The sequence below is a fragment of the Colletotrichum scovillei genome (assembly GCF_011075155.1).
Source record: "Colletotrichum scovillei strain TJNH1 chromosome Unknown Contig00004, whole genome shotgun sequence".
In the NCBI taxonomy this organism is placed as follows: Eukaryota; Fungi; Ascomycota; class Sordariomycetes; order Glomerellales; family Glomerellaceae; genus Colletotrichum; species Colletotrichum scovillei.
The window spans coordinates 653,710-679,504 of NW_023336262.1; the positions used below are offsets into that span (position 1 = coordinate 653,710).

General features: G+C 53.6%; 7 protein-coding genes across 7 annotated transcripts; 4 read left to right on the forward strand and 3 right to left on the reverse strand.

Annotated features, from left to right (window-relative positions):
• Positions 1-2,443: 2,443 nt before the first annotated feature.
• On the forward strand, positions 2,444-4,765 carry HER10_EVM0009895 (uncharacterized protein). The gene is made up of 2 exons (XM_035479367.1): positions 2,444-3,948; positions 4,004-4,765. Exons 1-2 carry the CDS (start codon positions 3,716-3,718, stop codon positions 4,659-4,661), a joined length of 891 nt encoding a protein of 296 aa, XP_035335267.1. The 5' UTR covers positions 2,444-3,715; the 3' UTR covers positions 4,662-4,765.
• Positions 4,766-5,267: 502 nt separating this feature from the next.
• On the reverse strand, positions 5,268-7,477 carry HER10_EVM0005404 (uncharacterized protein). The gene is made up of 3 exons (XM_035475024.1): positions 6,217-7,477; positions 6,000-6,164; positions 5,268-5,942 (listed from the first exon to the last, which is right to left on the reverse strand). The coding sequence occupies exons 1-3, from the start codon at positions 7,240-7,242 to the stop codon at positions 5,622-5,624; spliced, it is 1,512 nt and encodes a 503-aa protein (XP_035334940.1). The 5' UTR covers positions 7,243-7,477; the 3' UTR covers positions 5,268-5,621.
• A 798-nt stretch (positions 7,478-8,275) lies between these two features.
• On the reverse strand, positions 8,276-9,945 carry HER10_EVM0008686 (CoA-transferase family III; the record flags this gene model as incomplete). Its single annotated transcript, XM_035478199.1, has 5 exons — positions 9,667-9,945; positions 9,579-9,610; positions 9,395-9,521; positions 8,839-9,343; positions 8,276-8,781 (listed from the first exon to the last, which is right to left on the reverse strand). The coding sequence occupies exons 1-5, from the start codon at positions 9,835-9,837 to the stop codon at positions 8,276-8,278; spliced, it is 1,341 nt and encodes a 446-aa protein (XP_035335182.1). The 5' UTR covers positions 9,838-9,945.
• A 222-nt stretch (positions 9,946-10,167) lies between these two features.
• On the reverse strand, positions 10,168-13,816 carry HER10_EVM0007684 (CoA-transferase family III). The gene is made up of 6 exons (XM_035483045.1): positions 12,775-13,816; positions 12,398-12,712; positions 11,933-12,069; positions 11,734-11,880; positions 11,164-11,676; positions 10,168-11,111 (listed from the first exon to the last, which is right to left on the reverse strand). Exons 1-6 carry the CDS (start codon positions 12,813-12,815, stop codon positions 10,393-10,395), a joined length of 1,872 nt encoding a protein of 623 aa, XP_035335104.1. The 5' UTR covers positions 12,816-13,816; the 3' UTR covers positions 10,168-10,392.
• Positions 13,817-13,976: 160 nt separating this feature from the next.
• Positions 13,977-16,672, forward strand: HER10_EVM0009185 (arsenite efflux transporter). Its single transcript, XM_035478683.1, has 3 exons — positions 13,977-14,168; positions 14,257-16,199; positions 16,279-16,672. The coding sequence occupies exons 1-3, from the start codon at positions 14,093-14,095 to the stop codon at positions 16,621-16,623; spliced, it is 2,364 nt and encodes a 787-aa protein (XP_035335219.1). The 5' UTR covers positions 13,977-14,092; the 3' UTR covers positions 16,624-16,672.
• A 4,509-nt stretch (positions 16,673-21,181) lies between these two features.
• Positions 21,182-22,981, forward strand: HER10_EVM0008538 (transcription factor TFIIB). The gene has a single exon (XM_035478055.1). The coding sequence runs from the start codon at positions 21,913-21,915 to the stop codon at positions 22,822-22,824; it is 912 nt and encodes a 303-aa protein (XP_035335169.1). The 5' UTR covers positions 21,182-21,912; the 3' UTR covers positions 22,825-22,981.
• Positions 22,982-23,290: 309 nt separating this feature from the next.
• Positions 23,291-25,670, forward strand: HER10_EVM0011352 (transcription factor TFIIB). Its single transcript, XM_035480785.1, has one exon. The coding sequence runs from the start codon at positions 24,107-24,109 to the stop codon at positions 25,154-25,156; it is 1,050 nt and encodes a 349-aa protein (XP_035335366.1). The 5' UTR covers positions 23,291-24,106; the 3' UTR covers positions 25,157-25,670.
• Positions 25,671-25,795: the final 125 nt, after the last annotated feature.

Consider the following 25,795-nt stretch of genomic DNA (forward strand, 5'->3'; position numbering starts at 1 on the left):
TCGGACCTTTCACGTCATTACCGCGCCGAGTTCCTCCCGAGTCGCCAAAAATTGCTCATGTTCCCCGGGGTCAGGATAGCTTGGCCCTAGGGGCCTATATTACCCCTTCAACGACAAGCCCTCATACTTTCAGTACCAGTGGTACATAGTTACGGCCTGCGGTAGCACCGCAACTTAGTTCCTGTAAGTCAATGACGCCCTGGAGCCTATACAAAGTCCGGAGAACGGTTTCCGGCAGTGCATATCCGTGGTATCTGTGGGGGAGGGGAAAAGGTCTATCCGTATCCATTTTCGCCGTGGAAGCCGAAGCCATGAACCCTGAAAGTCCAAGCGATGTGAGGTGATTCGCTATCTAGTATCCAAGAGCACTCAGAACAGAATAAGCAAGTCTCAGACGACTAGCAAGACTCGTACACACTTGTGCCCCAGACTACGGAATCCGGATAAAGCGCCGAGCGCCGGTGTTGAAGCCGGTCACTTGCGGGCCGTTTCTTGGCGCACCGAGTACCGGTCAAGAGCTCGATGCAGAATGCCGAAACCGTTTCATATTCTAGGATCAGTGATTGATCACTCGCCAAGCTTTTGGAAGGGAGAAAGTAACCCCAAGTTCATCTTTCCGTCAGAAGATGCACCGCCTTCTCGGCCTTCGGATCGGCCCCACATGGCCGGCAGCGCCGATATGACCAGTCGCACCTTCTCAAATCTCGCTCCGGAAGTTGCGATACCCCGATCAGCTCTTTCTCTCTTCTGAGTTGTCCATTTGATCTCGGTTTCTCAATCTTCCGGCTAAAGGCAACTCTGCGCCGTCAACTTCTCCCTCCCTCTCCACCACTCCCAAACTCAAAATCATCACCCACTTTCGTACTTCTTGTTGATCCATTGGCCCTGTTGGCCGCGATTTAAAGTTCCAACCCTCACCTGAAAGCCATGCGCCGAAGAATTGATAGACCGGAATCTTTTTAGCAAACTTACAGCTGATTATAATTTTGTCGTCCAGGCCGCATTACGTACATTCCTTGAGCCATGAATTAGCGACGAGGACGACTCCGATGACGATACCGGCCCATGCGACAACAGATAGCAGCCGTCAAAGGACAAAGGCACCCCAATATCCTCCAGGGTATGCTGACTCTAAATGCGTCAACCGCGAAACGATCTGCAATCGTGGTAAGCTCTCAGCATCCCTTGCGAATCCAGTATAGACATCACCACGATGGTGGCAGTTCTTCCCAATATGCTCCAGGTCATCATCACAACGCCCAGCCTACTAACACGGTCAGCAGTTTCGTGTTACGCCTTGCCTGCCAATATAGGGCCTGAATGCATGCATTCGACCGTCGAAAGGCACTGCCGGCCGGAGATGGCTTGCAGCGCATAATTCCAAGAACGGTCATCGATGGCATTATCAGGAATTTCTAGCAATGTCTGCTCTTGACTTTAGGATGTTCGAGCCAACAGGGTCGCTTGCCGAGGACACGAAGCATCTGGCAGGTGCCAAAACCGCGAAGCATCATGCCAAAGCTTTGGACGAAAAGATTGCGCGACTCGATCTCGCACTGCAATGCCAAGTATTGGAGGACCTGCCTCAGCAGTCCCTACGGACAATGCAGCTGCGATGGCTTGAGAGCGATAGCATACACGCTATGGATTTCAGAAATGGACTGGATCCAGAATTGCCTTTCACGGAAAGCAGAGCGACGTTTCGTTTCCAGGTTCCATGCTGTTTAGAGATGGGATGGAGAAGGCCTCGAGGGGAGAGAGGCTGTGCTTCGTTGGCAAGGATTACCCGCCATGCCTGACTCCTCAGATCTATGGACAGACAACTCAAATGATTCTTGACCGAGAGTGGACGAGTAGGGTTTGTTGAAAACACGAATTGGCATTGCGCAGCATTTCGCTGACCAAGACACGCAAGAAAATCATCATCGACATGTCTTCCTTTTGTCGGCCCGAGGCTGCGAGGAATCCGGATGGGTTCAGGTCCCGGGATACGATGAAGACAATCAAGGCGACGGTCCGGATACCTGTGTCTGAGCTTCAGAGAAGATGCCACCGATGGGGGCGTGGACTTTGATCGAGGTTCATCTGGTCTGAGACTCGTCCGAGCCAGAAAACAACCACCGGACAATGGACACTGGCGGTTGGAACTTGGGTTGCTGGCCCCTGGGAAGGACGGCAAGAGTCAGGGCCTCCTTGTAACGAACCCCACGGAAGCGAAGAAGAGTGTTGCGCTTGGCAAAACTTCAGACCGAGCCTCACCAGGGCATCAGGGGCCACCATCGACTGGACAGCGCCGCAGCGGGCTATTTCTGAAGATGGTGGAAGCTAAGAACAGTCCGGTGAGCGGCCCCGCACGAAGCGGTCCATGTTCAAGTGTTGTGGCACTTCGCGATGCCCCTGGAAACCAGACTACTGCACGGGACGGCGTCGAGTACCGGTGCAAGGGGGGGCGCACGCATAGGGTTGGGGAGCTGTATGATCTGCGCAGGGCCCATTGGCTTTGAGTGGCTGTTACCAAGGACCAAAAGATGCATGCTGCATTCGGGGACGCGGTGCTGTTGCAGCTCGCAGCTCCGTTGCACCAACAACACGGTCACACGGGTTCGGTTTGGACTTTGAAGAGACCGGCGCCCCTCCAGAAGAAGCCAAGAGATATCTGCATCGGACAGACGCCTGGATCAAAACTACGGCCCTCTCCCGTAGACGCTCTCCCGGCCAGAGTCTGAGAGTCTTTTCACTCGTTTTTCTTCTTTCCTACATCTCCAACGCCAGACATACATCGAAAGGCCTCGATCGATCCATTACCGCCTCGCTGGCCGTTGTCTCTGTTTCCTCGCCGAAGGGGTTTCTGCCCTTTTTGTCGTTTTCGTGTTTCTCAAACCTTGTCCGGACTCGCCCTGGCCCGGTACCCATCACCACCATCATCATCTCGTCCCAACCCGTGCGTGGTTGATCGCCGATTTGGCTGAAAACGGTCGTCCAATCGTCCACCTCTCCAATATTGGCTTCAGCCCAGGTTTAAGAAAAGATCAAAGTACAAACTCAACAACACACCGTCCCGTCTGCGACGTGAACCTTTTACGAATCCGCGTCTACTTCTTGCCTTCGGACCTGTCACGACTCTTGCTCGCCCACCTTCGCTCCCTCCCGCCCTAACACGTAGAGTAACACTCATCCCACCCGGCGTCATCTCATGCCACGTTCCAGAATCCCGAGGTTTATCTTATTTTGATAATCGCTCTGCACTGCGACTCTTATTACTACCCGAACTTGTCTTATCGCTTCTTTACTTCCCGTCTGAGACATCCGCCGCGTCGGTCACTAGTACCTATTCTCTATTCTTCGTTCCTCACTTTTTGCGCCTTTACCCTTTTGACATCTTTTCCCCATCGAATCTCATTTGGTGTCCCCATCTTCTCATAACAGAAAACGTCACTGGCATGCTGGGCAATCTCCAAACGGAAAACTAGTCGAAACAGAGGAAGGAAGGAAAGAAACGAAAAAAAGAAGGGGAAAAAATACAACGGGACTCGTCACCGCCGAGAAAGGATCATGCTGAAGGCTGTCCGCGCAAACTCTCAATCCTCTTCACCTCTTTTCGCCCGCCTTTGATCTCTCGGACCATCGTGTTGTTGTTCAACCAACTCGAGATCTCTGGTGGTGCAGCGGGCAAAAACACACCCATAATAGCCACCACCACCACCACCACAACACAATGGAGCGCCCCCACCGTCCTCCGCCGCTCACGATACCCCCTCCGCCCCGAAGCCGGACCCGAGTCCGGAGACCTCGCCGTCCCAACGCACAACAGGCGCGACAGTTCAAGCGATGGCTCCTCCGCGCCCAAATCGCCAATGACGTAGCGCACGTCGCCGCCGCATCAATACTCTTATGGATCATGTCGTGGTTCCTCTACAACGTCCCGTTTCCTCTGACATATCCCGCAGGGTTCGCCAAATTCCCACCTACTCAATATTCAATCCAGACTGACCGTGATCAATAGTCCCGCCGCCGTAGCCCTGATCGCAATCCTCTCCACAGACATCCTCCTCGACGCCCGCTCAATAGTCCACGCCCACGACCCCTGGCCAGGCTGGACGCTCCTCATCCGCCTCGTTCTAGGCGCCTCCCTCATCGCAATTTTCTGGGTCTACATCTCTCTCGGCGACGTCTTTGCGCGCGGGTTCACGTACTGGGGTATGTCCGACGCCTACGGCCGCGTGATGGCGTACATGTTCCTCTGGGGCATCGGGCTCTGGGATTTGCTCTTTGTGTTGCTGTGTCGGCATTGGCTGGGCAAGGAGGTCAAGAGGTACGGGGAGAAGGCGAGACAGGTGTTTGGGAACGAGAATGGGAGAAGGAGGGGGATTAGAGGGAGGATGTCGCCTGGTGGGAGCGCGATGAGGCTTGGGAGTGCGGGTGGAGAGCGCCCTGATCGGATTGGTGTTGTCGATCTCGAGGCTGCGAGGCCTGTTGAGGAGGGCGGCGGCGGTGATGTCGGTGGGGAGAGGGTTGGGTTACCTGCCCGGATGGGTGTGAGGAGAGTCAAGAACAGCGTGAGTGCCAGCGTCAACTCCGTCGCGAGCGGGACGGGGCCGGGGAATGGGATAGGAAACGAGGATTCATCGCCTCCTCCGCCTGCATTTATGAGGCCTGCATGACGATCGTCTGGAGTACGAAGCTGGAAAACAAGATACCTGGCATAGCATAGTTACTGCCACGAAAAGAAGTCTACATTAGTTAATGATAATCAATATCAAATGCCAACTATCACTTTTCGTTTGCATCTAAAATGTGACGTGGCATATGGGACGACGCGTCCGTCTGATGGCGACTTCGGTTCGTCTTGCCGAGTACCTGCCTCAATTCGTCTGATTTCTTGTCGGGGAGCATTAATGATAGACGGGCGCATGTCAGACGTCGTCTGTTGCAGCACGTCATTCCATTTTTATGCACTGGTGATAACAGGTGTTATGTGAACTGAGTCGTGAGGGTATATCAGTCTGCAGTGAATCTTAGTACGTCAAATTCAATGCTTAAGGGTAGCTACATCAGATACTTTCAAGTTTCAACTCCAACATAACAAAGACAGCTACATCACATGCTTTCAAATTGCCTCTCTAAGAAGCACTGAGAAGCACCATGGGAGTGAGACGATGATGCTGATGTAATGCAGTCAGGCTGCGGGTATCAATTCTACAAAGACTTCCTTCTATCTCGACATTTGTAACAATCCTACACTTCGCGACTGTTCCCTGCCTAGACTTCTGCGATCATTTCGGGTACTTTTACAGGTGCCATGGCTTCATGTGAGCCATCTCTTTGGATGTAGAGTACGCCTCTTCAGCGACGACTGTGCCGGCCCGTTTGCTTCGCTTCGTCTGCCGTCCCTTTGTCGAGGTCTCGATGGTATCAGCCTTGGGCGTGGTAGACGCAGGTGGCTAGCCTGCTTCCGTATCGGACTTGCCTGTCAAGTCCACCATCTGCGCATCACCATCCCCGGGAGTCGCTGCCGCACGAGCAGCACTGTAGGGTACACCCGCCAACTTCTTGTGCAGAAATCCCAAAGCCTTATCCCGCTGATCTTTGTCGAAGCTCTCATATTGAGGGTTGCCGGGCTCCTAACCCGCAAGGGGCTCCATAATCTGCTTCCCGTACTTGTCGACCATGAAGTGGCTAAACGCCTCCTCGTCGTTGTCGTCGTACAACATCGGGTCATCCTTCTCGGACTTCAGGCGCTGATAGAGACCATGTCCGGCTTTGGGCCAGGATTCGGGGAGTGCATCCTCCGAGTCTTCGGCGTCTGCTTCTGCTTGGTCGGCTGCGCCGGTGGGTGCAGTCTTGAGGATCTTGCGGACGCCGCCTGTTTTGGACCGCTGCTTTGAGGGCTTGGAAGCTGGGCGGTGGTCCTGCTGGCGGCGGGGCTGTGATTCTCGGTGTTGCTGTATTTTGTTAGTCCTTATGCTTTAGGTTGGGGCAGGTAAGGGCAGAAGACGTACAACTTTTGGTTCGGCCCAATCTGGCGAGCCGAAGAGAGGCAGGTCGGGGTGCTTCTTAGAGACAGAGGCGAGGACGTCTACGAGAAGGCCGGAGTGGATTTGTTCGCTGAATAAGAGGAGGTTGATGAGATCGCTCCTCTTGAGATCTGAAAAGTACTCTCGTCTCTGTAAGCGCGTCAGCATGGGTCCAGATCTTGCTTGTCTCTATGTCACTCACCTCACTGCCACTAGCACTGCCTCCTTCAAAGCCAATGAGGCTCGGCTTGGGAAACTCTGGCAGCGTAGCAAGCTTCTTCTCGCGCTTCCTCTCTACATCGTTGTGGTGCTTCTTCCACTCCGACTGCTCCTGCTTCGCCTCGCGGTACTTTGCAAGCTCTCGCTGATACTTGGCCTGCTGCTTGTCCTCCTCCTTGCAGGTGACGCACTTGAACTTGGAGGAACCGCCGCCCAGGGCGTCTGCTGAGATCTCTGGGTCATGGCAAAGCTGGTGCCAGGCCTCGCCGCAGCCGCAGGGGACAATGACGTTGCCGTCGGTGGCGGAGATGCGGTTGCACTTGACGCACATTGGGTTTCCGCTGCCGTCATCCTTGGTGCGCTTCCTCTTCACCGGCGGTCTGGGTACGGGACGCTTGAGGATGGCGGGTTCCTGGTAGGCGGGGATATTTGCGGATTTCCGGGAAGCCTCATCTTCCGCTACCGCGCGCTTCCGCTTTGCCCCAGAAGATGGTACTAGGTTGGGCGGGATTGATTGAGGTTCTGCGTACGGGAGATAAACAGTCATAGGCAGGTGCGAGTAGTCCACAGGTATCTCTTCGACTTCCTCTGGGGCGACCTCAGGAGTTGGAGGAGGAGGAGGAGGAGTTGCGACGAGATGGGGCGGTGGTGATGCTGGGGTAGCGCCTCTGTGACGACTCATGATGAATCGTGAAGTTGCAAGAGAGAACTGTGGCTGGTACGATTCTTGTTCAACAGCTGACGCTGGAGTTGACACACGAGCCGGTGTCTGTACATCGTGGTGATGCTCAATTGGCGCAGGCTCAATTTCTATTTGCGCGATTGGCGCAGGTAGTTGCTGGTGAGCTTCGACTTCGACGGGAGCTGTTTGCGCATCATCTGGCTGTGTTTCAACGGCCGTCGTGGGCAGGACTTCCATATCGACTGTGGTATCGATTTCGCCGAATTGAAACTCGTTTGTAGTTTCAGTATCGATTGTCATAAGGTCTAAAGCCGATGGGTCAGACATGTTGAGATTGAGAGATGTTGCTTGTGCCGCAGTACAGGCGTGTAAGGTGTGGATGGCTTGTGAGAGCTATCGAATGCTGATGAAGAAGCTAGCAGACCAAGAAAGTGGCCCAAGGGACGAGATGTTCCAGCTTCTGGATGCAGAAGCTCGAATTAAAGAGACTGGCCCATCAATTGATAAGAACAAACTTTTGACGTAATGGGTATCTGTTTCGAAGGAAGAAGGAAATAACGACGGCTTGCTGTGTACGCAGGAAGTCAATCGCAGAAATGCCTTCAAACACGCGACCACTGAGAGTCGAGAGTGTCACGTGCGCGATTGACCGAGCTCACCGAGAAGGCCCGCACCCTACGTGCCTTCCCACCTTGGAGTCCCTCGGTCAGCCAGGTCAACCAAGGTGAGGCAGGAAAGACGGAGGCCAGAAGCGCAACATGCACAATACATGGCGGCACTCTCGACTCCCGTTTCAATTTATTTCCTTCTTGCTTTTATTTTGATTTATCTTAGGCATCGTGCGCAAGAGACCATGGGACTGGTTCAAGTTTACATCGTAGTGCAGTGAGCAGACAGGCTTAGGCGATCGAATACGCCCATAGCATCCCACCTTCCGAGGATTAAGATTGCAGTGAAATGTTGTGCGTGTCATTGCAGCTTCTCAGGTGCTAGGAGGAGGCACGCATCTTTATCGGATTAGCCAATTACAACAACATGCATCAACGATCAAATCCGCTTCTTTGGTCATGTAGATGGCCTTTGGAGTGGTTAAAATTGCAGTGCTTGCTAGTGGGATTGTGTCTCAGGTGCCATCCACGCCGGGGTTCATAACCTTCCACGTGCCCTATCATCCTGCAAATGAACCAATTGAATGGCTCCTCTTCGAGATTCACAACACCTTTGTAGGAGTTAAAGTTGCAGTGAACAGAACACACCGAGCACTCCATGATGTGTTCTGGATGGTCCCTCTGCGAGATCACAACACCTTTGGGGGGGTAAAAATTGCAGTGAAGTCCTGAACAATGTACGGGACAACATGTCAGCCTACCACACCCTCCCCCTTCAAAGCCCGAATCCTCTCCTCCGAAAACCCAAGATGCCCCCCCAAAACCTCATCAGTATGCTGCCCCAACGTCGGCGGCACACTCCTCACACTCGGCTCGCTCTCGGAATACTTGACCGGCGTATTCACCATCCGAATCGGCCCGCACTCCTCATGCTCCATCTCGACAACCATGTTCCGCGCCTTCGTATGCTCGTGCTCCAGCGTGCCCTGCACATCATTCACAGCCGCGTACGGCATCCCTTTACCCTCGAACACGCGTAACCACTCCGCCGTCGTCTTGGTGACGGTGACTTGCTCGATGAGCGCCTCGAGCTCGACGCGGTTGGCGACGCGCTGGGCGTTTGTCGCGTATTTTGCGTCGTGCTGCCATTCTGGTTTGTTTAGGCCCTGGCAGAGGATGCCGTAGAGGCGGTCGTTGCCGCCGCCGAAGAGGATGTCGCCGTCTTTTGTCTTGAAGGATTTATACGGCACGATGGAGGCTGGCGAAAGTGTCAGGATCATATGATTGTGAACAATACGCCAAGAGTGAAACTTACGATGCGCGGTCCCCCACCGTCCAGAGTCCTTCTTCCCGCTAATCAGACAACTACTCGCGATATTCGCCAACGTCGCCGTCTGGCAATCACTCAGCGCCACATCAATATGCTGGCCCCTCCCCGTCCGCCCCCTCGCAAGCAACGCCGCCATGATGCTGTTACTCGTGTACAACCCCGTCGTGAGGTCCGTAACAGCGACGCCTACCTTGACGGGTTCCCCGTCGCGGCTGCCGGTAATGTGCATCAGCCCGAACTCGGCCTCGACCATGACGTCGTAGCCCGCGCGGTCCGAGTACGGACCAGTCTGGCCGTAGCCCGTGATGGAGGCGTAGATGAGGCCCGGGTTGATGGCGCGGAGGGTGTCGTAGTCCATTTTGTACTTTTTAAGAGTGCCGGGGAGGTAGTTCTCTACGAGGATGTCGCATTGCGAGACGAGCTTGTGGAGGATTTCTGTGCCTGATGGGTGTTGGAAGTTGAGGCCTAGTGATTTCTTGTTGCGGTTTACCTTGTGTGGATGAGTTAGCTCGGTTCATATATGTGGCTGGAGATTACTCACTGCGAGGAAGTAGGCTGATTCACCGGGTCCTTCTTTAGAGGAGCCGGCTTTGTAGGTTGCGTAGGGAGGACCCCATGCTCGAGTGTCGTCGCCACGGACGGGATGTTCGACTTTGATCACCTCGGCGCTTCAATGGCGTCAGTACGAGTTGCATAACATGAGAAGATGAGTGAGCTCAACTGACCCCAAGTCTCCCAGAATTTGTGTACAGTATGGCTACATCAGTCAATGTCAGCATCCAATCTCTCAAGTGCGGGAGAATTAATGCTTACTCCAGCCAAAACTCTCGTCATGTCCAGCACACGATACCCCTCAAGCGGCAGCTTATTGCTCGGTACCGATGAGTACTGACGCCACGCTCTCGGAAGGCGTGAGGACTGCAGACATGACCGCGCAGCCCTGGGGACCATCCGGGACGAAATTCTAAGTGATGAGGAAGCCATTGTCTAGGTCTTTAGACAAAATCATAAAAGAAACGAGGACAAGCTTTCGCGGGGAAGTTGTGGAACAAGTTCGATACCGGCATCATCGACGTTGATGACTTGGTTCCCCAGCTCCGACCCCGGTCTAGCTCCGGTCCGTTGGCGGGGATGCCGTTGGGTAGGCCTCGGCATTATCCTGGTCGCCATTTATGTGGCTTAGGTAATTTAGCACAGACCATCACAGACTGCCTTCATCGCCTCTGAAACTCGGCCTCAAATGTCCCGTCTTTGAGGGCACAACAGACATAGTATCGAGCCAAAGCGAGCAGCTCATTCATACAAAGCTTCTATCCTGCTATTTCTATTCTTACAAGTGACATTTCTGTATTTGTGGTCGGATATCGAGCAGCACTGACACCGAACGCCTCTAAAGATGCGGTCCAAGGAAAACAAGAAGTCCCAAGACGGATATGGCCAAACATTTTCAAACTCAAATTCACCATCCCAGTAGTTCTCCGTTCGGAAGTCAAACGGTACCCAGCTGCCATTTCAGTCGCCTCAAATGGTCTTGGAGATTCACAAACGACGTTGACCGGGGACCTCGAGAGTCTGCCGGCGTCGAGTTCGCGGACCTTCGGGCGATCCAGCCGGAGAAGAAGGCGAGCCTGGTCGCCGCCGCGACGGCGATCGTGAATAAACAGGCTCCGAATTATTCCTTGGCCTAGCTCTGGTCGGAGGCGGCGGGGACAATGGCGATTCCTGTGATATGGGTGATACTGGCCGTGGCGTCGCGGGCCCACCTTCGCTTCCTGAGTGGTGTCCCGGGGATACTGGCTCCTGCGGTTCATGTTCTCGGTATGTGCTGTACTGTTCAGCCGTGTCTTTCAAGGCGGAACTTCTGAATCGCTCTCCGGGAACTTCTGGCCACTGCCTTTCCCTGTAGTCGGGAGCCCCAAACGGATCTTCGGTGGTGCTGCCGAACCATTTGCCAACTTTGACCAGGCCGGCAGAGACCTTTCGTCTATGTCCCGGACCTTGCTTGGTTGCCTGAGTTCCGCGCGTAGATGTGCTCGTGAGTGGCGGCAAGCCATGCTCAATGTGGTCTGCATGCCCATCTTCACTTTCTCGGAAAGACTCCGAGTCTACCTCTCGAGCCCGATCATAGATCAATCGACAGTGCTCGCAACCACAGATGCTAAGCGGGTCTTTCGGGGCCTCATTTATACCGTCTAGTAGGTAAATGAGGAATGATCCTACGATTGCTAGCCCTGTTGCAACAATAGTGCCCCACTGGCCTAAAGAGAAATGGTCAGCAATGGAGACATCCCGTAGACGCGTAAGACTCACCAACGCTTCCAAATGGCTCAGTATGATAGTCCATCTGGGGACTCCAGAGATTGATCTCTCCGAGGATGAGGATGGCCAACGCAGCGCCGCCGAAAACAAAGATCTCGATCAGATTCAGGAACCCGCTAAAGGTTCTGTGTAGATCCTTAGAATCCTCGGAATCGTTTCCCTTCTCCTTCTGCGGCCCGTTCTGCTTCTTGATCCAATCGGTGATGACGATCTTGTTTCTCATAGAGATGAGCGAGATGATGGCCGGAACGCAGCATGCCACCGCGAGAAACATGGCATTTCCAAAGCGAAGCTCGTTCGGCCTCGGCACCACGAATATCTCACTTGCAGCCTTTTGCCTCAGGCGTGAGAAAGGACCGTCCGTCTGGGAACAAGTGATGCCGCATAATGGACTGTCTCCGTACGGGAATTTTCTCGGGTCCGACGATATCGGGTTGCCGTTGTTGTCTTGGTAACAGGGGATAGAATTGGATCGGTAGAACTCGACAGCCAAGCTCACAAGACCTATAAATGTTGGTCAACCTTTGAGCAGATACGTCTTCTAGATGTTTAGCTTCCTACCTGCGAGTAATAGACTCGTCCACACAAAGACGGTATTGCGTCCCTTCTCGTGGAAGTACGTCTCGGACTTCTTGACCGTCAACGGAACTGCAAGAATGCCAATGGAACAGAATTGAAGCGCCCCGTAGATATCCATATCGGCAGCGTCTAGGTAGTAAAGGTCAGTTAGAAATCAGAGACAATTTCGCTCCAAACTAACCATTCACGTGGAGTGAAGCGAGGACGATTCCATGCACCGCAGCCACAGCCGGTAAGATCAATGCCGCTGCTATGCAGACATCTCTGATCCATTTCTCTCCACGAGCTAGCACACATACTGCCAAAAGAATGTAATATCTAGATCACCTTATATTAGCTACGGCCCGCTTATCGTGGAACATCGTCTTTCGGAAGAGAATCAAAAACAGGAGACGGTCAACGCCTTCGCCCTTTAGCTGCGTCCGCACAATTAACCTACCGCTCTCCTCATCCTGTCTCCAATCTCGAACCAGCGCAGAGTTGGATGGCTACAGAAAGCGAGGTAAAGGGCCGATACACAGCATGACGGGGATGAGGTCTTGGGCGATTGCCCCGGACTCGTCCCCGGTTTTGTCCACCGCTTGGTAGGTTATATGTAATTCGGTTCCATTGCATTAGAAAGTGGAGAAAGAGAAGCATCGCTCACAGGATTCGCTGGCCAAATCCATATTGCCCTGATACTGGCCATCCGCAGAAAACCTCTATGCAATTCGCAGTCGATCCGCAAGACGCGGTGAGCTGATCTGTGGCCCGCTGGCTGATGATGGCTCGCAATAGAGGGGCAGGTGAAAGCGGTGGCATCGCGCGTGTCCCATCAATCTTCCCGAAAGGTTGATACAGCGTGGTCCGACCATCTAATGTGGGAACGCTCGGTAAAATAAGCTTTCGTTTGTTTCCTCCTCGGTAGCAACGGTGGAAGTTGTATATAGTCAATCGACGAAAACGGCTTTCGGCTGCCTCTCTAATCGGTAGTTAGACAAGACATGGAGGTCGTCTCCCGCCCCTCCATCCAAAGAAGTTCACCTTTTCTTCCGATTGCCCGAGTATCCGTCCAATGCTGGCATTGATTACCTCACTTCGCGGTAAGGCTGGGAGTGGAAGGTGCTCGTGTGCTCGCTTGCTCTTCCGGTGCGGCTCAGCGAGTAGAGCAGAGCAACGGCGCAAGGGGCAAAAGCTTGGGTTCAGATGGCAAGCATTCCAGAAACCCCGCGGTGGTGGCGCAGCCAAAGGATTCGGGTGCCCATCTTACCGTCTTCATCATGTTGTCGAGTCGTACGTTACAGAATGGCAGGTGCTTTAGGTGAACATCGCTGAGAATCTGACGCTGCAAAATTCCGACCAGCGAATCGACAATGCCAAGCACCATAATGATGGGAACACAGCAGATGTGAGAGCTTCTAGGGACGCATTGTCAACTGTTTCTGGCCAGTAGAGGTTGCAGTGCCCTGTCGGCTCTGACATTGACGAGAGACAAATGTTCAATCAGAGGCAATCTGACTTGCTGATGCTTGCTGATGGCATTGGAACCGTGCAGGATACTATGCCGGTTGAGGCACTAGGGCCAAGTTCAACTCGCCAGTCGGGCGTTGATGTCACCCCGCCAGCTCGCCCCGTCTCAGGTCTTAGTGCCTTTTCCTTCTCGAGTCTCCTCGTTCCCCGGACCTCACATGGCCGGGCGATCTCGCTGACGTGGGTGGTTGATGCTAGCTCGGGCAGCCTAGTTGTTGGTTCTGGGTCTCCGTAGTCGACTCCGTTCCAGCATAAATTTGCGCTGGACGTTCTCCTCTATAGTGCAAATCAGTCAGTCTCGCCCGGGATATCATTGACATGATGAAAGATACAGAAGAAGCAAAGTTTACAGAAGCGAAGATAGAAGTGCAGGGAGGTTATAGATGCGTACCGACGCACCGCATCTTTTGATCATCAGGCTTCCAGTATTCTTCCTTGCAATATTAGCTCAGGCGCGAGGTGGCAGTGTTAGGTTGGCTCCAAACTGGAACTTGGAAGATTTGAAGGAACGTCAATCACCCGGACCGATCGTCCCCGCGAATGAAGCGGCGCCGTCAAATGGAGAAGGAGATGACCCGACGTGAATCACCCGCGCCTTCTTCGTTGGCAAGGCGGGTAATATAGGTAGAGTACGTACATGGGCTCCACTTAATCGCACATTCCCCCGTCATCTCAATTCGGTGGTTCTTGCCTCCTTCACCGCGTTCAGAGACTTCGTGAGAAGTACTCCGTACATGGATCTTGCGAATTTTCTAAACCTTTCTCTCGTCAACGCTTGATTTCTGGGCCCCATGAGGGCTCGAAGTCTCTACACGCACTCTGATTGATTACGATGGCCATCGATACACGGACGGATCAGATCAGAGAATGGAGGTCAATTGTAACGTTGATAGCCTTCTTCCTTGCGAGTAAGTCGTGGTACCTTCGTTGAAAAGCCTTTATGTGCATCGCACATGTGTCGCAAATGGATAATTCATTGATTCAATGGGCGCACAGACATCGTCGTACTGTTTCCTTTTCACATCCCAATCTACGTTCCTGCGCGACTGTGGGATGCGGTGTTGAAGGTGCTTCGCAAGCTGCGGGTTATACCGCGCGAGGAAGACACCCACGATGACTTCAAGGAAGGTCGCTTTGAGGGAATATCCCCTCGACGCAAGCGTTTCAAGCGCTTCGACTTTCCGATGAACTCAATTACTGCGCCATTGATTGCCGACCTATTTCTGTTGGCCATCTTGGCAATTGGCAGAGAGGAAGTGTACGACGGGACCATTGGCCAAAACGGCATTCATCCTCTGGATATCATGGTCTTCTTTCTGACGCTGGCGTACATTGCTATTTCAATCGACGCCTCGGGACTTATTCGTTATTTAGCACTTAAGGTGCTTCAATGGGGAGGCAAGGTCGGCTACCGGTTGTTCTTCTACCTCTACGCCTTTTTCTTCTGCCTGGGCACTTTCATCGGCAACGATCCCATTATCCTATCCGGCACCGCCTTCCTCGCCTACATGACGCGAATCTCGAACAACATCAAGTACCCGAGAGCGTGGATCTTCACCCAATTCTCAATAGCCAACATCGCCTCAGCCATTCTCGTCTCGTCTAACCCGACCAACCTCGTGCTTGCAGGTGCCTTCGACATCAAGTTCGTTGAGTACACGGCCAACATGGTTGTGCCAGTCGTCGTCACGGCCATCGTCTTGTTCCCGTTCCTCCTCTACATTATCTTTGCCGACAAGAAGCTCATCCCCGAGTCCATTGAGATGTTCCAACCGCCAGAGGAGGCCATGCAATCGAAGCCCGTCAACCCCAACATCCCGAACCCCAGAGGAGCCGCAAGCAATGCCGATCAAGCGCCCGAGAGCAGTCCGCAAGCCCAGTTGCTCTCAGCCATTGAGATTTTGAACCCCTGGCTGGACAAGGGAGGAGCTGCCTTTGGCGCTGTTGTCATGTCGGTGACCCTAATTACGGTTCTGGCTCTCAATGCCGCAAACGTGAAACCGAAGGATGACCAGCACCTGCAAGTCTTTTGGGTTACCTTACCGGCCGCTTTTATCATGCTGTGCTGGGACCTGGCGTTCGGCTGGTCCCACAGGGAGGAGACTCGCAGGATAGCGCAACAGGGGCGAGAGGGACAGGATGAGGAGCTTGTCGGACCAGAGGTAGGTGTTATAGAGAAGGGCAATGCGGGCATATTGGGCCAAGAAGAAACAAGCTTAGCCCAAGAGACGACAGAGATGTCGTCAATGTCACATGCAACCAGACCAGAGATCCATATCCAAGATACCGACCTTCTGGAAGATAAGGAACGCCTCGGAGTTGCAAATGAGGAGGTTTCGCCAGTCAGCAACGATTCGAGCACGAATGCGTCGGAGCGGAACGCTACCGATGCCGAGTTCATGATTACTCCAGCCATCCCAGCACCAGGGAATAGCGACAGTGTGACCGGCAATGCAGGCCCGCAGCTCATATCTTCACAGTCTACAGCTGTGGAAAGAACGGAGAAGGTCGATATCAGCAAAACACCGAGCGAGGGTTCTACGGAAAGTAGGAGACGAGCTGTGCCAGCTGCGGCTAGTGGGCCTGGCGAAGCACAAACGCTGCCAGATGGGGTTACGGATATTGAGAAGGGGGTTGCTGGAAGACAATCCCGCCGAAGCTCGAGTTTCCGCTCCAAGAAGCAACCGGCGACGCTGGTATCGCGCTTCAAAGACGGGTATCGTTGGTCACAAGAGACATTCCCCACGGTGATGGCGGTGCTATCTCATCTACCCTTCGCCCTCGTCCCTTTTGCCTTTGCCATGTTCGTCCTTGTGCAAGCTCTCGTTACCAAGGGCTGGGTGCCGGTGTTTGCGTACGGATGGGATCACTGGGTTGAAAAGACGGGAACGATTGGTGCCATTGGTGGCATGGGGTTCCTCTCGGTCATTCTCTGCAACGTGAGTATTTGCCCGTCCAGATCTGGTTTGACCATGACGTTATACCACATAAAGGCTGACTTTTGCGATCCTTCTCTAGTTCGCGGGTACAAACATTGGGACCACAATCCTACTCTCCCGCGTGATACAGGCATGGCAGCAGATCCATCGAGAAAACGGTGTACCCATCAGCGAGCGCACTTTCTGGGCGACGGTCTACAGCATGGCTCTTGGCGTCAACTATGGAGCCTTCAGCACTGCCTTCAGCGCATCGTTGGCTGGCCTGCTGTGGAGGGACATTCTGGAGAGAAAGCACATCTTTGTCAGCAGGAGGGACTTTGCGAGGGAGAATATACCCATCATCGCCATTGCCATGACGGTCGGCTGCACAGTTCTGGTAGGGGAGATTTACATCACGCGATCGGACAAGGCGTATCCGCTGTGAGCATGAGATCAATCAAGCGGATGCCTGGGCGAGGTTCATGAGTTGACGGCCGTCATATAGAAGACTGGGGACGTTTTAGAGATCCAAAAGATACCCCCATTTGAATGGAAATGACCGTCGGTAAATGACATTCGTCTGGATGAGGCTAAGAAGACGGGTATTCGTTAACGTCATCTAAAGCTGAGTGATGCTTAATGTGAGAGAGAATGAGAGCACGCCAGACTACAGAATGACCCCAGGCTGGACGGCATCACACTCCGCCACAAGCACGATATCACCAACGGATCAATTGACTTATGACCAAAGAACAAGTCATTCGCCACACTCGAAGCGGGCATCGTGCAGCCGTCCCGTCTCGACTGCGGCATGAAGAGCGGGAGGGCTGTGTAGGAGGGGGGTATGCAGACTGTCACTGGATGCATTTCCGCGGGCAGGCGAGTACTGTACTGAACATTGGATTATTGCGGATGGCGTGCAGCAGGGCTGTGGCTGTGTTGGTGAACATCAACCTCGGGGGGGCTCTGCTGCGTGATGCAACGCTGGCTTCGTCTCTTGTTTTTGCCATGCGGTCTGCATTCTGCATTCTGCGCATACCTTATTGTATGAGGGGTTACTGAAGAAATCGAGTATCGCTTCTGTTGGCAGGGCCCTGAAAGATTTATCGGTATGCCTTGACGCGGCGCCTAGGGGTTCACCTGTTGGGCCCGGTAAAGTTGAGGGCCTTTGGCAGGCATCTTCAACTATGGTCTCATTCACCAAGACCAACTTACTTTTGTCGGATTCGGTCACTAGCGGGAGTGCAGCAAGAGTTATGGTCAGTAACCGCAAATCGCGGTTCAGCGCTTATCGCTCACTCGGGTCCTTGGTAAGGTAACATTGAGCAGAGTCGCGAAAATAGCACAGCCGCGCTGCTGTGCCGTCACCAGGTGCTCACTCACCGGCGATCCACAGTGTCGTAGTGTAGACTCGCGACAATGGGGTTTACCGTTCTACCGCGATCATGATCCATTTCCGGACGTCAGCGGAGGGTTGTGTGCATGTGTCTCAGTCATGATCTTCCAGTTCAGCCGGGCCCCAATTCACCAATGAGATTGTCCCGCTGCCGAAGGTCGGAAGCGTGGAAGCTGTAGGTAAGCTGAGGCAGCAGGATACAGCAGCTACATCCCTACTAACTACAACGGCTGCGGGGTTTCCCAGGTTGTGAACTTGTGATTGATGGAGCATGGGTGAGGGGACGGCACGGGAGGAATGGGAGGATGCCTGGGGAGGGGCAGAGGGGTTCGTCGGTTCGATGGGGGACGGAAGATCAGCGTCTGTCAGCGCGGGAGGGGACGGGGTTGCTTACTGCATGAGCTGGTCCGAGGAGCTCAGAACTGTTTGATTCGGTCTTGGGTGAGTACGCATTACCGTGTAAGTGCCTCTCTCCGGCGCGGACGGGCGGGCGCATCCGGATCAAGGTCTTGGATCTTGTTTCTGAATGAAGGCTGAGAGAAATTGTCACGCTGATGCTCCAAGCTGCTTGTCGTCCCGAGAAGACGAGGGTATTTCCCCAGCTCCAAGTTCCTCGGGGTTCAGAAGTGAAAGACTGGATGACCTTCAAAGTTCGACCCTGCTTTCGCTGGCCAAAGCACCCGGGCGAATTGAGTTAAGGGACGAGGAGTTGAGACGCTGGAATCATGCAGTCTTCTGCCCGAGAGATTGAAAATGTTTCACCCCATTGATGCCGGCAGGTCGTTGACGGTAGACCGTGCCAAGCGTGTTTTTTGCTTCAGTCCGCCATGCAGCGCAATACTCTGCTGAAGAATCTTTTCCCCAAGTTCTCGCCAGTCGGAATGTATCGATGGCTCGGGCTTAGCTATGGTCATTGACTTTGACTTGGAATCCCCGAAAAGAACTTCAGATAGAGGCAGGGGATGTTTGAGAATCGGGCGTTGTCTCTTCTCCCCCCACCCTCCGCACAGCAGGGTTGGGTTTGAATCCTTCGCGGGAAAGACGGCATGAGCCGAGGCTGTTTAAGGCTCTTTTGCGAATCGAACCTCTGAAAATAATCTCGACGAAAAGAAACGCGAGATGACTTTGAGTACTGCTCTCTTACGCAGTGTCGATAGGCAGCGCAGCAGATACAGTATTACACTGTCTGCCTGGGAAAGCCGTTGTAACTATCGATGGGTGGTGGTACCCCATATTCCATACTCCAGGGAAGCTCAGTCTGCTCGCGAATAAGTCAAACATTGTCAAGTCAACCCGAGGAGCATCCCATCTCCCAGAATCCTCCATCCCATTCTTCTTCCGTGGGGTCCAAATGTCTCCATCCGGACTTCGTAGGTAAGGCAGAGGGGGGTAAATCCCGCGGTGCTCACACGTCCGGATTCATCACGCTCGAACGGGGTTTGCAGTTGTAGCAACTAACATCCTCACCATCCTCTTGCATGCAGGAACGTACATCAACTCTCTTGCTCTGTTTCTTACATTGACTTTCGGAATGCGGCCTTCTCCCCAAGATTTCACCAATGCAAGCATGGTTATTATCATCAGATAGATCCCTTTCTTCTCACCGGGGGCCATCCCGGAGAGATCCTGCAGGCTCGTTGTTGATGCAGTCGCCGTTTTGAAACGGCCGCGCTGCAGCGAAGGAGGTGCGTGGGAGTGATCAATGCGCCCGTTGGATGAGATATGGACAGAGTTTTTGGTTTTGTTCTTTCAACGTTTTCTTGCCAAAACAGTCTGAATAGGTTGTGTTTGAACCAATTTCAGCTGGAGCGAGGGAGAGAAAGGGTTCAGGGTGCAAATTGGGACGATGGCACTGGATGGGATGTTGGACCCGACTCGTAGCACTCGCGGCTGAAAAAGCCACATATAGTGCCTCGTGCTGTTTTGTGTTACCTTAATACTTTAATTTGTTGAGTTTGAGTCGTTGATTATCCCCGGCCCGACTTTGGCCAAGCTAATTCTTCGCATCATGTTACTGCCAAGCCGAGTCTTTTCTTTGTGTGAGTTGCGAGAGGGCGGGCTGAGAATTTCAGAAACGGTTATCGAACGTTGGGACCTGTGGCAATTGAACAGGGGGGATGAGAGTGAACAAAGGAGCCAGAGTCTAGATGCGGCGGGCAAACAATGTGAGCGTTGTACCTGAGGGTGAGGTGTTTAATCGAGGGATTGTGATTTCTTTGTTTGACTGGGTAGAAACTAATCGAGGTAGTCGGATGATTGCCCGTTTTGATGCAACCTCGCTCAAACATCGGCTTGCAGAGTGAGTGAGTGGGGGAAAGGATGAGTGAGCGGGTTGCGTGAGTGAAGTCTTCAGTGAGTGTACTCATGATTGAGTGAATGACTTGCAGCAGTAGCAGCGCCTCACTAATACAACGGGGTCCGCATTCAGGTCACCACCGACAGGGTGTGTGTCCAGGATCTACACTCCAAGACTCAAGCACATACAGCTGCAGATGGTGGTGTTCCAGCTCCGCCCCGCGGGTCCTTCGCCTTTCCGCCATGGCGCCCGCGAACGAGCGAAGAAGGTTCTCCAGCGTGTGTGTTCGTCCACGGCATCCCGCTCGGCCCACGAAGCACACCACGCCGGGCTGCTGCTGCTGGACTGTACAAGTAAGGCGTCAGGGTTTATGGCTGGGCCGAGCGGATCTGAGAAAGCTGATTGAGCGCCCAGGCTGAGCCGAGTTGAGGTAGATCCTCGTGGGGCCCGTTGTGGTACCTTGTTCTAAGTTTGGGAGAGCCACGCTTAGGTTCTCTTCTTTTCTCTCTGTCAGACTGTGGTTCAGTGCAACATTGCTGCGCAGTCTCGTTCGCTCTACCAAGACCAACAAGCCTCGATGTGTCTCCAACGCAGATCAGCCAGGCAGACGAGCACCATGGCCCCAGAGACTGACGCGAGTGCAAGTGATTCTCGTTTGTGTTATGGATTGATAGATATGGAACGATCTAGGGAGAACATTAGGCATACGTTTAGGACAACCTTCGGCCTTATTCGTTTCTTCGCCGCCGCAGAGAAAGCCGCCGCAAGAAACATGAACCGCCCCAAAAAGTCTAGGTAAATCCCTTTCCAGACACACCACACACCCTTGGATCCCCGCGGTTGGTCGGGGGGCGGATCTGTTTCCCTGCTGCGGGAGAACAGGGATGGTAGCACGACGAGGGCTACACGGCCAATTATAGCCGCATCGCATGGCGCCGGGCGAACGATTCGCGACCATGGTTCATGGTCCAACCCAATGTACAGAAAGAGAAGTTGTAAGTTGTGAGTGGCATCGCTGCGGCAGAAACAGCGCCTTATGGGGCACACTCACACGGCTACGGCTACGATTCCCAAACATTTACCCTCTTTTTTCGTTTCTGTCTCTGCTTTTCCTTCCCCAGTCCCGTCCACATCCTTACCTACCACGCCCGCAGTTGGGCGATATGCACACTCCCAACCCATGAATCTTTTGCGCGAGTGTGAGTGTGAGTGGGAAAGGCCAAGGCATCGAGGGATGCCGGCCACTCAGCGGTAGAGATGCCCTCTCTGCCTTGCAGTTGCTTCGCCTGCTTCGGCTCGTGCCCTCCTCACGCTGGACAAGGGGTCTGATAGGATTCCTCCCCCTCCATGGCCATGCTTGCTTGCATGGAAGCTCTTGTGAAGCTCTCTCTTCTCAATGCAAAGAGAACCCATTGTGTCTCGCAAGGGAAGATTCAGAAACCATGTAATAAAGGGGACCTCTCATCCCTCCTTCTGTCATCCCTTTTCCCCTCACACTCTGATCACCATTCCCCATCATCACCACACGGGCTTTTTATCTAGAGAGGGTCCACGCACAGAGCTGTCTATTCTCGTCCCCGTCATCGAACAAAAAGCTCCGAGCGGAATCAACAGAACCACAACCCCATTCTACCTATACTTACACACATAAACATTGGTGATGTCCTCGCTTGGGTGCAGTCGCCCGGAGCATCATTGACCATCCGCACAAACACCCCACACGAACACACCCCTCCTTCTGGTCCACGCCCCTCTTCCGCCCACCTTACCCGTCACACTGGCACCACCGGAGACCGGCGCCGGCGTACACTATCGCGGCACCATCTTTTATCCACACTTCTCTCAACTTCTTTCCCCAAGCTCAGCTCAGCTACGACACTCGGATCTAGAAGGGGGAAGGGCAAGCAGAAGAGTCGAGACCCCGGGGCGGGGCGTAAACGGACTACGACTTGGAGACTAGGACTGCATGTTGTTCAAAGTCCCGCTGTCAACAAACAAAACGCCCAGTTCTCTTGCTGCCCGCAACGTCAACATAAGAAGACATGGCACCTGCCATCTCCGACATACTCAGACGAGAAGAAGCAAGAATACAAACAACATTTCAAGCAACAACGACAACAATAGCAACAGCAACACCTCCATCACACACATCACCAGCACAGACAACATCACCAACATCACCAACAACACCAACGCCAACACCAATAGACGCAAGCAACGGCATCGGCGGCACACCGGGAAACATTGAATCCCCCTCCTCCGCCGGAACAACAACGGTCCTCATCATCGTCATCCTCTGCTGCGCATCCGCCATCATGTCGGCGACGTTATTCTACATCTTTGACCGCAAAAAGAACGCCCAGTTCCGCGAGGCGTGTAAGCGGGACCCCTACCTCACGCGGAAAGAATTCGCCCGCCGGCGCAAGCTCAGCGCCCTGGAGAGGCTCGAGGAAGAGGAGCTGCAGCGGAGCATCATGATTCGCAAGTCGCTTGCGAGTCGTGGGCCGTCGAGGAGTAATAGCTGCGAGGACGTGTTTGATCTCTCTTCGATGCAGGAGCAGCATCACCGCCGCCACCACCACCACCACCAGATGACGAATATGGATATGCCGGAGCCCCCGCGGGGCAGGCAGCAGATGAGGGAGCATCAGGAGGAGTTACACCATGGGCGACAAATATCTGGGGAGTGGGCGCCTAGTGAGGGGAGGAGCAGGTCCGGGTCCGAGACTTCGAGTTCGGCTTCGTCTGCGCGGCGGGCTTATACTGGGCCGGGGTGTTCCGGTGTGGATGCCGAGGGGACCGGTGTCCCGTTGACGCCGGAGTCGAGTGGGTCGGGGCCAAGCCGGTCGGTTCTGGATAAGGAGACTGCGCCGCCGCCGATTCACCCGATGGAGGAGATTACGCGACCGTTACCGGCGGTGCCCAGAGCTGATGGCTCTTCACACTTTTCATGAGGCCAAGACTGGAGTTGGGGTGTGTGTGTTGTTACGAGACATGATGAGCGAAGTAGCTCTACCTTGAAGAGGACGGGGGCTGAAGGTTTGCCCCGGTGTGTATTCTTGTACCTTCTTTTACCGTACATTTCTTTTGTATTGATACCCACGACCGAATATACGTCAACATTTCTGACTCAAGTTTGGATTATTTGAAATTAGTGAGAGACCGGTGAGTTGCGAAGGAAGGTAGTGGTTGACTTACACCTTCCTCGGCGGGCTGGAACATTCGAGATGACAAAAATCGAAAATTCGAGGTTGACAGTAGACCCACTCACCTGATGAGGTAAGCAAGGTGAGGTTGACTGAAATAAGGTTGCCGAGTCTCTCGCACTTTGCCTGCTGAGTCATCTCCGAAAACTGCCTGCCTAAGGTCTTCCAGGGTGGTCAAAGTCCTCGTCCGTAATCCGAAACCTCAGCCTCGACTCTCTCCCACTACAACCCACTTCACGTCACTCGCTCGCCGCACGAAAGATCGTCGTCTGCATTCGCCGCAACGAAATCTCGAGAAATCGTCGCATCGACTTTTTTCCAGAGCAACTTTGCGACCGTCGTATACGAGTCCTTCGAGCCGCGCGACACTGGTACAATTGCGCCGTACCATCTCCAGCCTTTGTTCGCCACTTCCAACGTCTCGGACGCCTTCACTGGTAGAATCGGTCGGCTGGCAAACAAAGCCTTTCTCTCCCTCGTCTCCTCTCCTCCTTCCCCCGCAAAATCGTCTTTCGCGACTTCCGTCAAAGGACATTTTATTTGGTGAGAGAGGATATTTCCTGCCGAAAGTCAGGAAGTCATGGCTCACCTTTATCTCTTGAAATAGTTAGGGCATCCCCGAGCGCTTTCGTCATTCTCCCGCTGAACGCCCACCCCGTTCATCAAGAAAACGCCGATCAAGTAGCCTGAGGATTCTCTATCTATATACATTCGCCTACTGCCTCGGCGTGGGATCGAGACCTTACCTCGGTTCCGAAGCAGCTTCTAGCATCGTCCTTTGAGACGATCGTTTATTGAGCGAAGTAGCCGTCGCCCAAAAAACACCGCCAAGCTGCATTCACCGCTCTTCGTTCAGCTTCACACCGACCTTCTTTGGACAGCGCAAACCAGCCAACCGACAGAAGAAACCTACCAAGCAGTCGTCAATAAGCGAAAAGAACTCCGGCGGAGAAGAAAGGAGCTCAGACGTCGTCGCAAAGTCTTCGACGAAATCAACAACATCTACACTGCCAAGCCGTACAAGCCCAAGATGCTCGGCCCCAATGGAGCCGCGACGGACGAGAATGCCGAGGGCTTCAAGGATGACCTCAACTGCGTCGTGATGTGTCCCGACTGCAAGGAGTACCCTCCCAACTTAGTTGAGGAATTCTCCTCTGGCGATATGGTGTGCGGTTCTTGCGGCCTCGTCGTGGGAGACAAGATTATCGACACCCGCTCCGAATGGCGTACATTTGCCAATGACGACCAGGGCAACGATGACCCCTCCCGTGTCGGCGACGCCGTCAACCCCCTGCTCAACGGCTCACAGCTTGAGACCACCATCGCATTCGGTGATGGTAGAGACTCTAAGCAACTTGCCCGCCTTCAGAATAAGTCCCAGAACGACAAGGCTAGCAAATCTCTGATGCAGGCGTACAAGGAGATTGGTGCCTTCTGCGATAGTATCAACCTGGGCAAGAACGTCTCTGATGCAGCCAAGCACATCTTCAAGCTGACGTACGACCACAACTTCATGAAAGGCAAGCCGCAGGAGGCTGTTATCGCAGGCTGCATTTTTATCGCCTGTCGTCAGACTGGTGTCGGCCGTACCTTCCGTGAGATCTTCCAGGTCACCCATGTGTCCAAGAAGGAAATCGGCAGGGTTTTCAAGCAGCTCGAGTCGTTCCTGCAGAAGATCAAGGAGGAGAACCCGCGTGGTGCCGGCTCTCTTTCCAATCTGGACGGATACAAGGCCAGCGCATCTACCAGTGCCGAGGACCTCTGCACTCGTTTCTGCTCCAACCTTAACTTCCGCAATGCGCAGAAGATTGAAAACGTCTCGCGCGCCCTCGCACGCAAGACGTCGAGCGTCTCTGAGTTGGCCGGTCGTTCGCCTCTGTCTGTCGCCGCCGCCTGTATCTACATGGCATCTCACCTCATGAAGGAATCGCGAACCTCCAAGGAGATTGCCTCGGTGGCAGGTGTCAGCGACGGCACCATCAAGACAGCCTATCGCTTCTTGTACCAGGCTCGCGATAGACTCATCGAGAAGGAGTGGGGTGCGGACAAGAAGGCAATCGATAATCTTCCGGTTAACTAGAAGATTTCTGGTCGCCCTTTCAACTGCCTAGGCACTGCTCATCCCCAAGGCGAGGCAGGGGAAATGATCTCCATCAAAGTCGAGGCGGAAGATTTCGGAGAAGACGTGAAACGTTTGACTACCAAACAGGAGTAGGACATCACGTCAAGACAGATCTCTCGGAGCCTCGTGCAGCCGGCTGCATTATTTTGGTCGTTAGCAGCGACTGCAAAACACAAAAATATCCATGGGCGTTTAGGGGTGGTTTCCCTGTGCCCGCCGTCTCAGTCCGTCGATTGGTTCTAGTCACCTGGAATGGTGCAACCTCGAAGCTCTTGGAAGATTAGAGCTGGAGGGTCCGATTGCCGGCGAGACAGAATTGCTTTCTTGCTCGCTTGCGTGGAGAGGTTTGGGATGGGGACTCTGGAATTATTAGGACTGGGGTGGCTTAATTGCATAATCATTGCGGATATTCCCAGATTGCTGCTTGGTTTCTTTACTACCAAGAGGATTCATAGCATAGACAGCACGAATCACAACATGCTTTCAGTCATGAGGTTGCGCTGATATTCGGTGAGCCGGATATGTTTGAGCAGAAATGGCAATGAGACGAGAAACAATAGTGAGGCCATACAGGTACAGCGTAACAAGGTTCTTGTT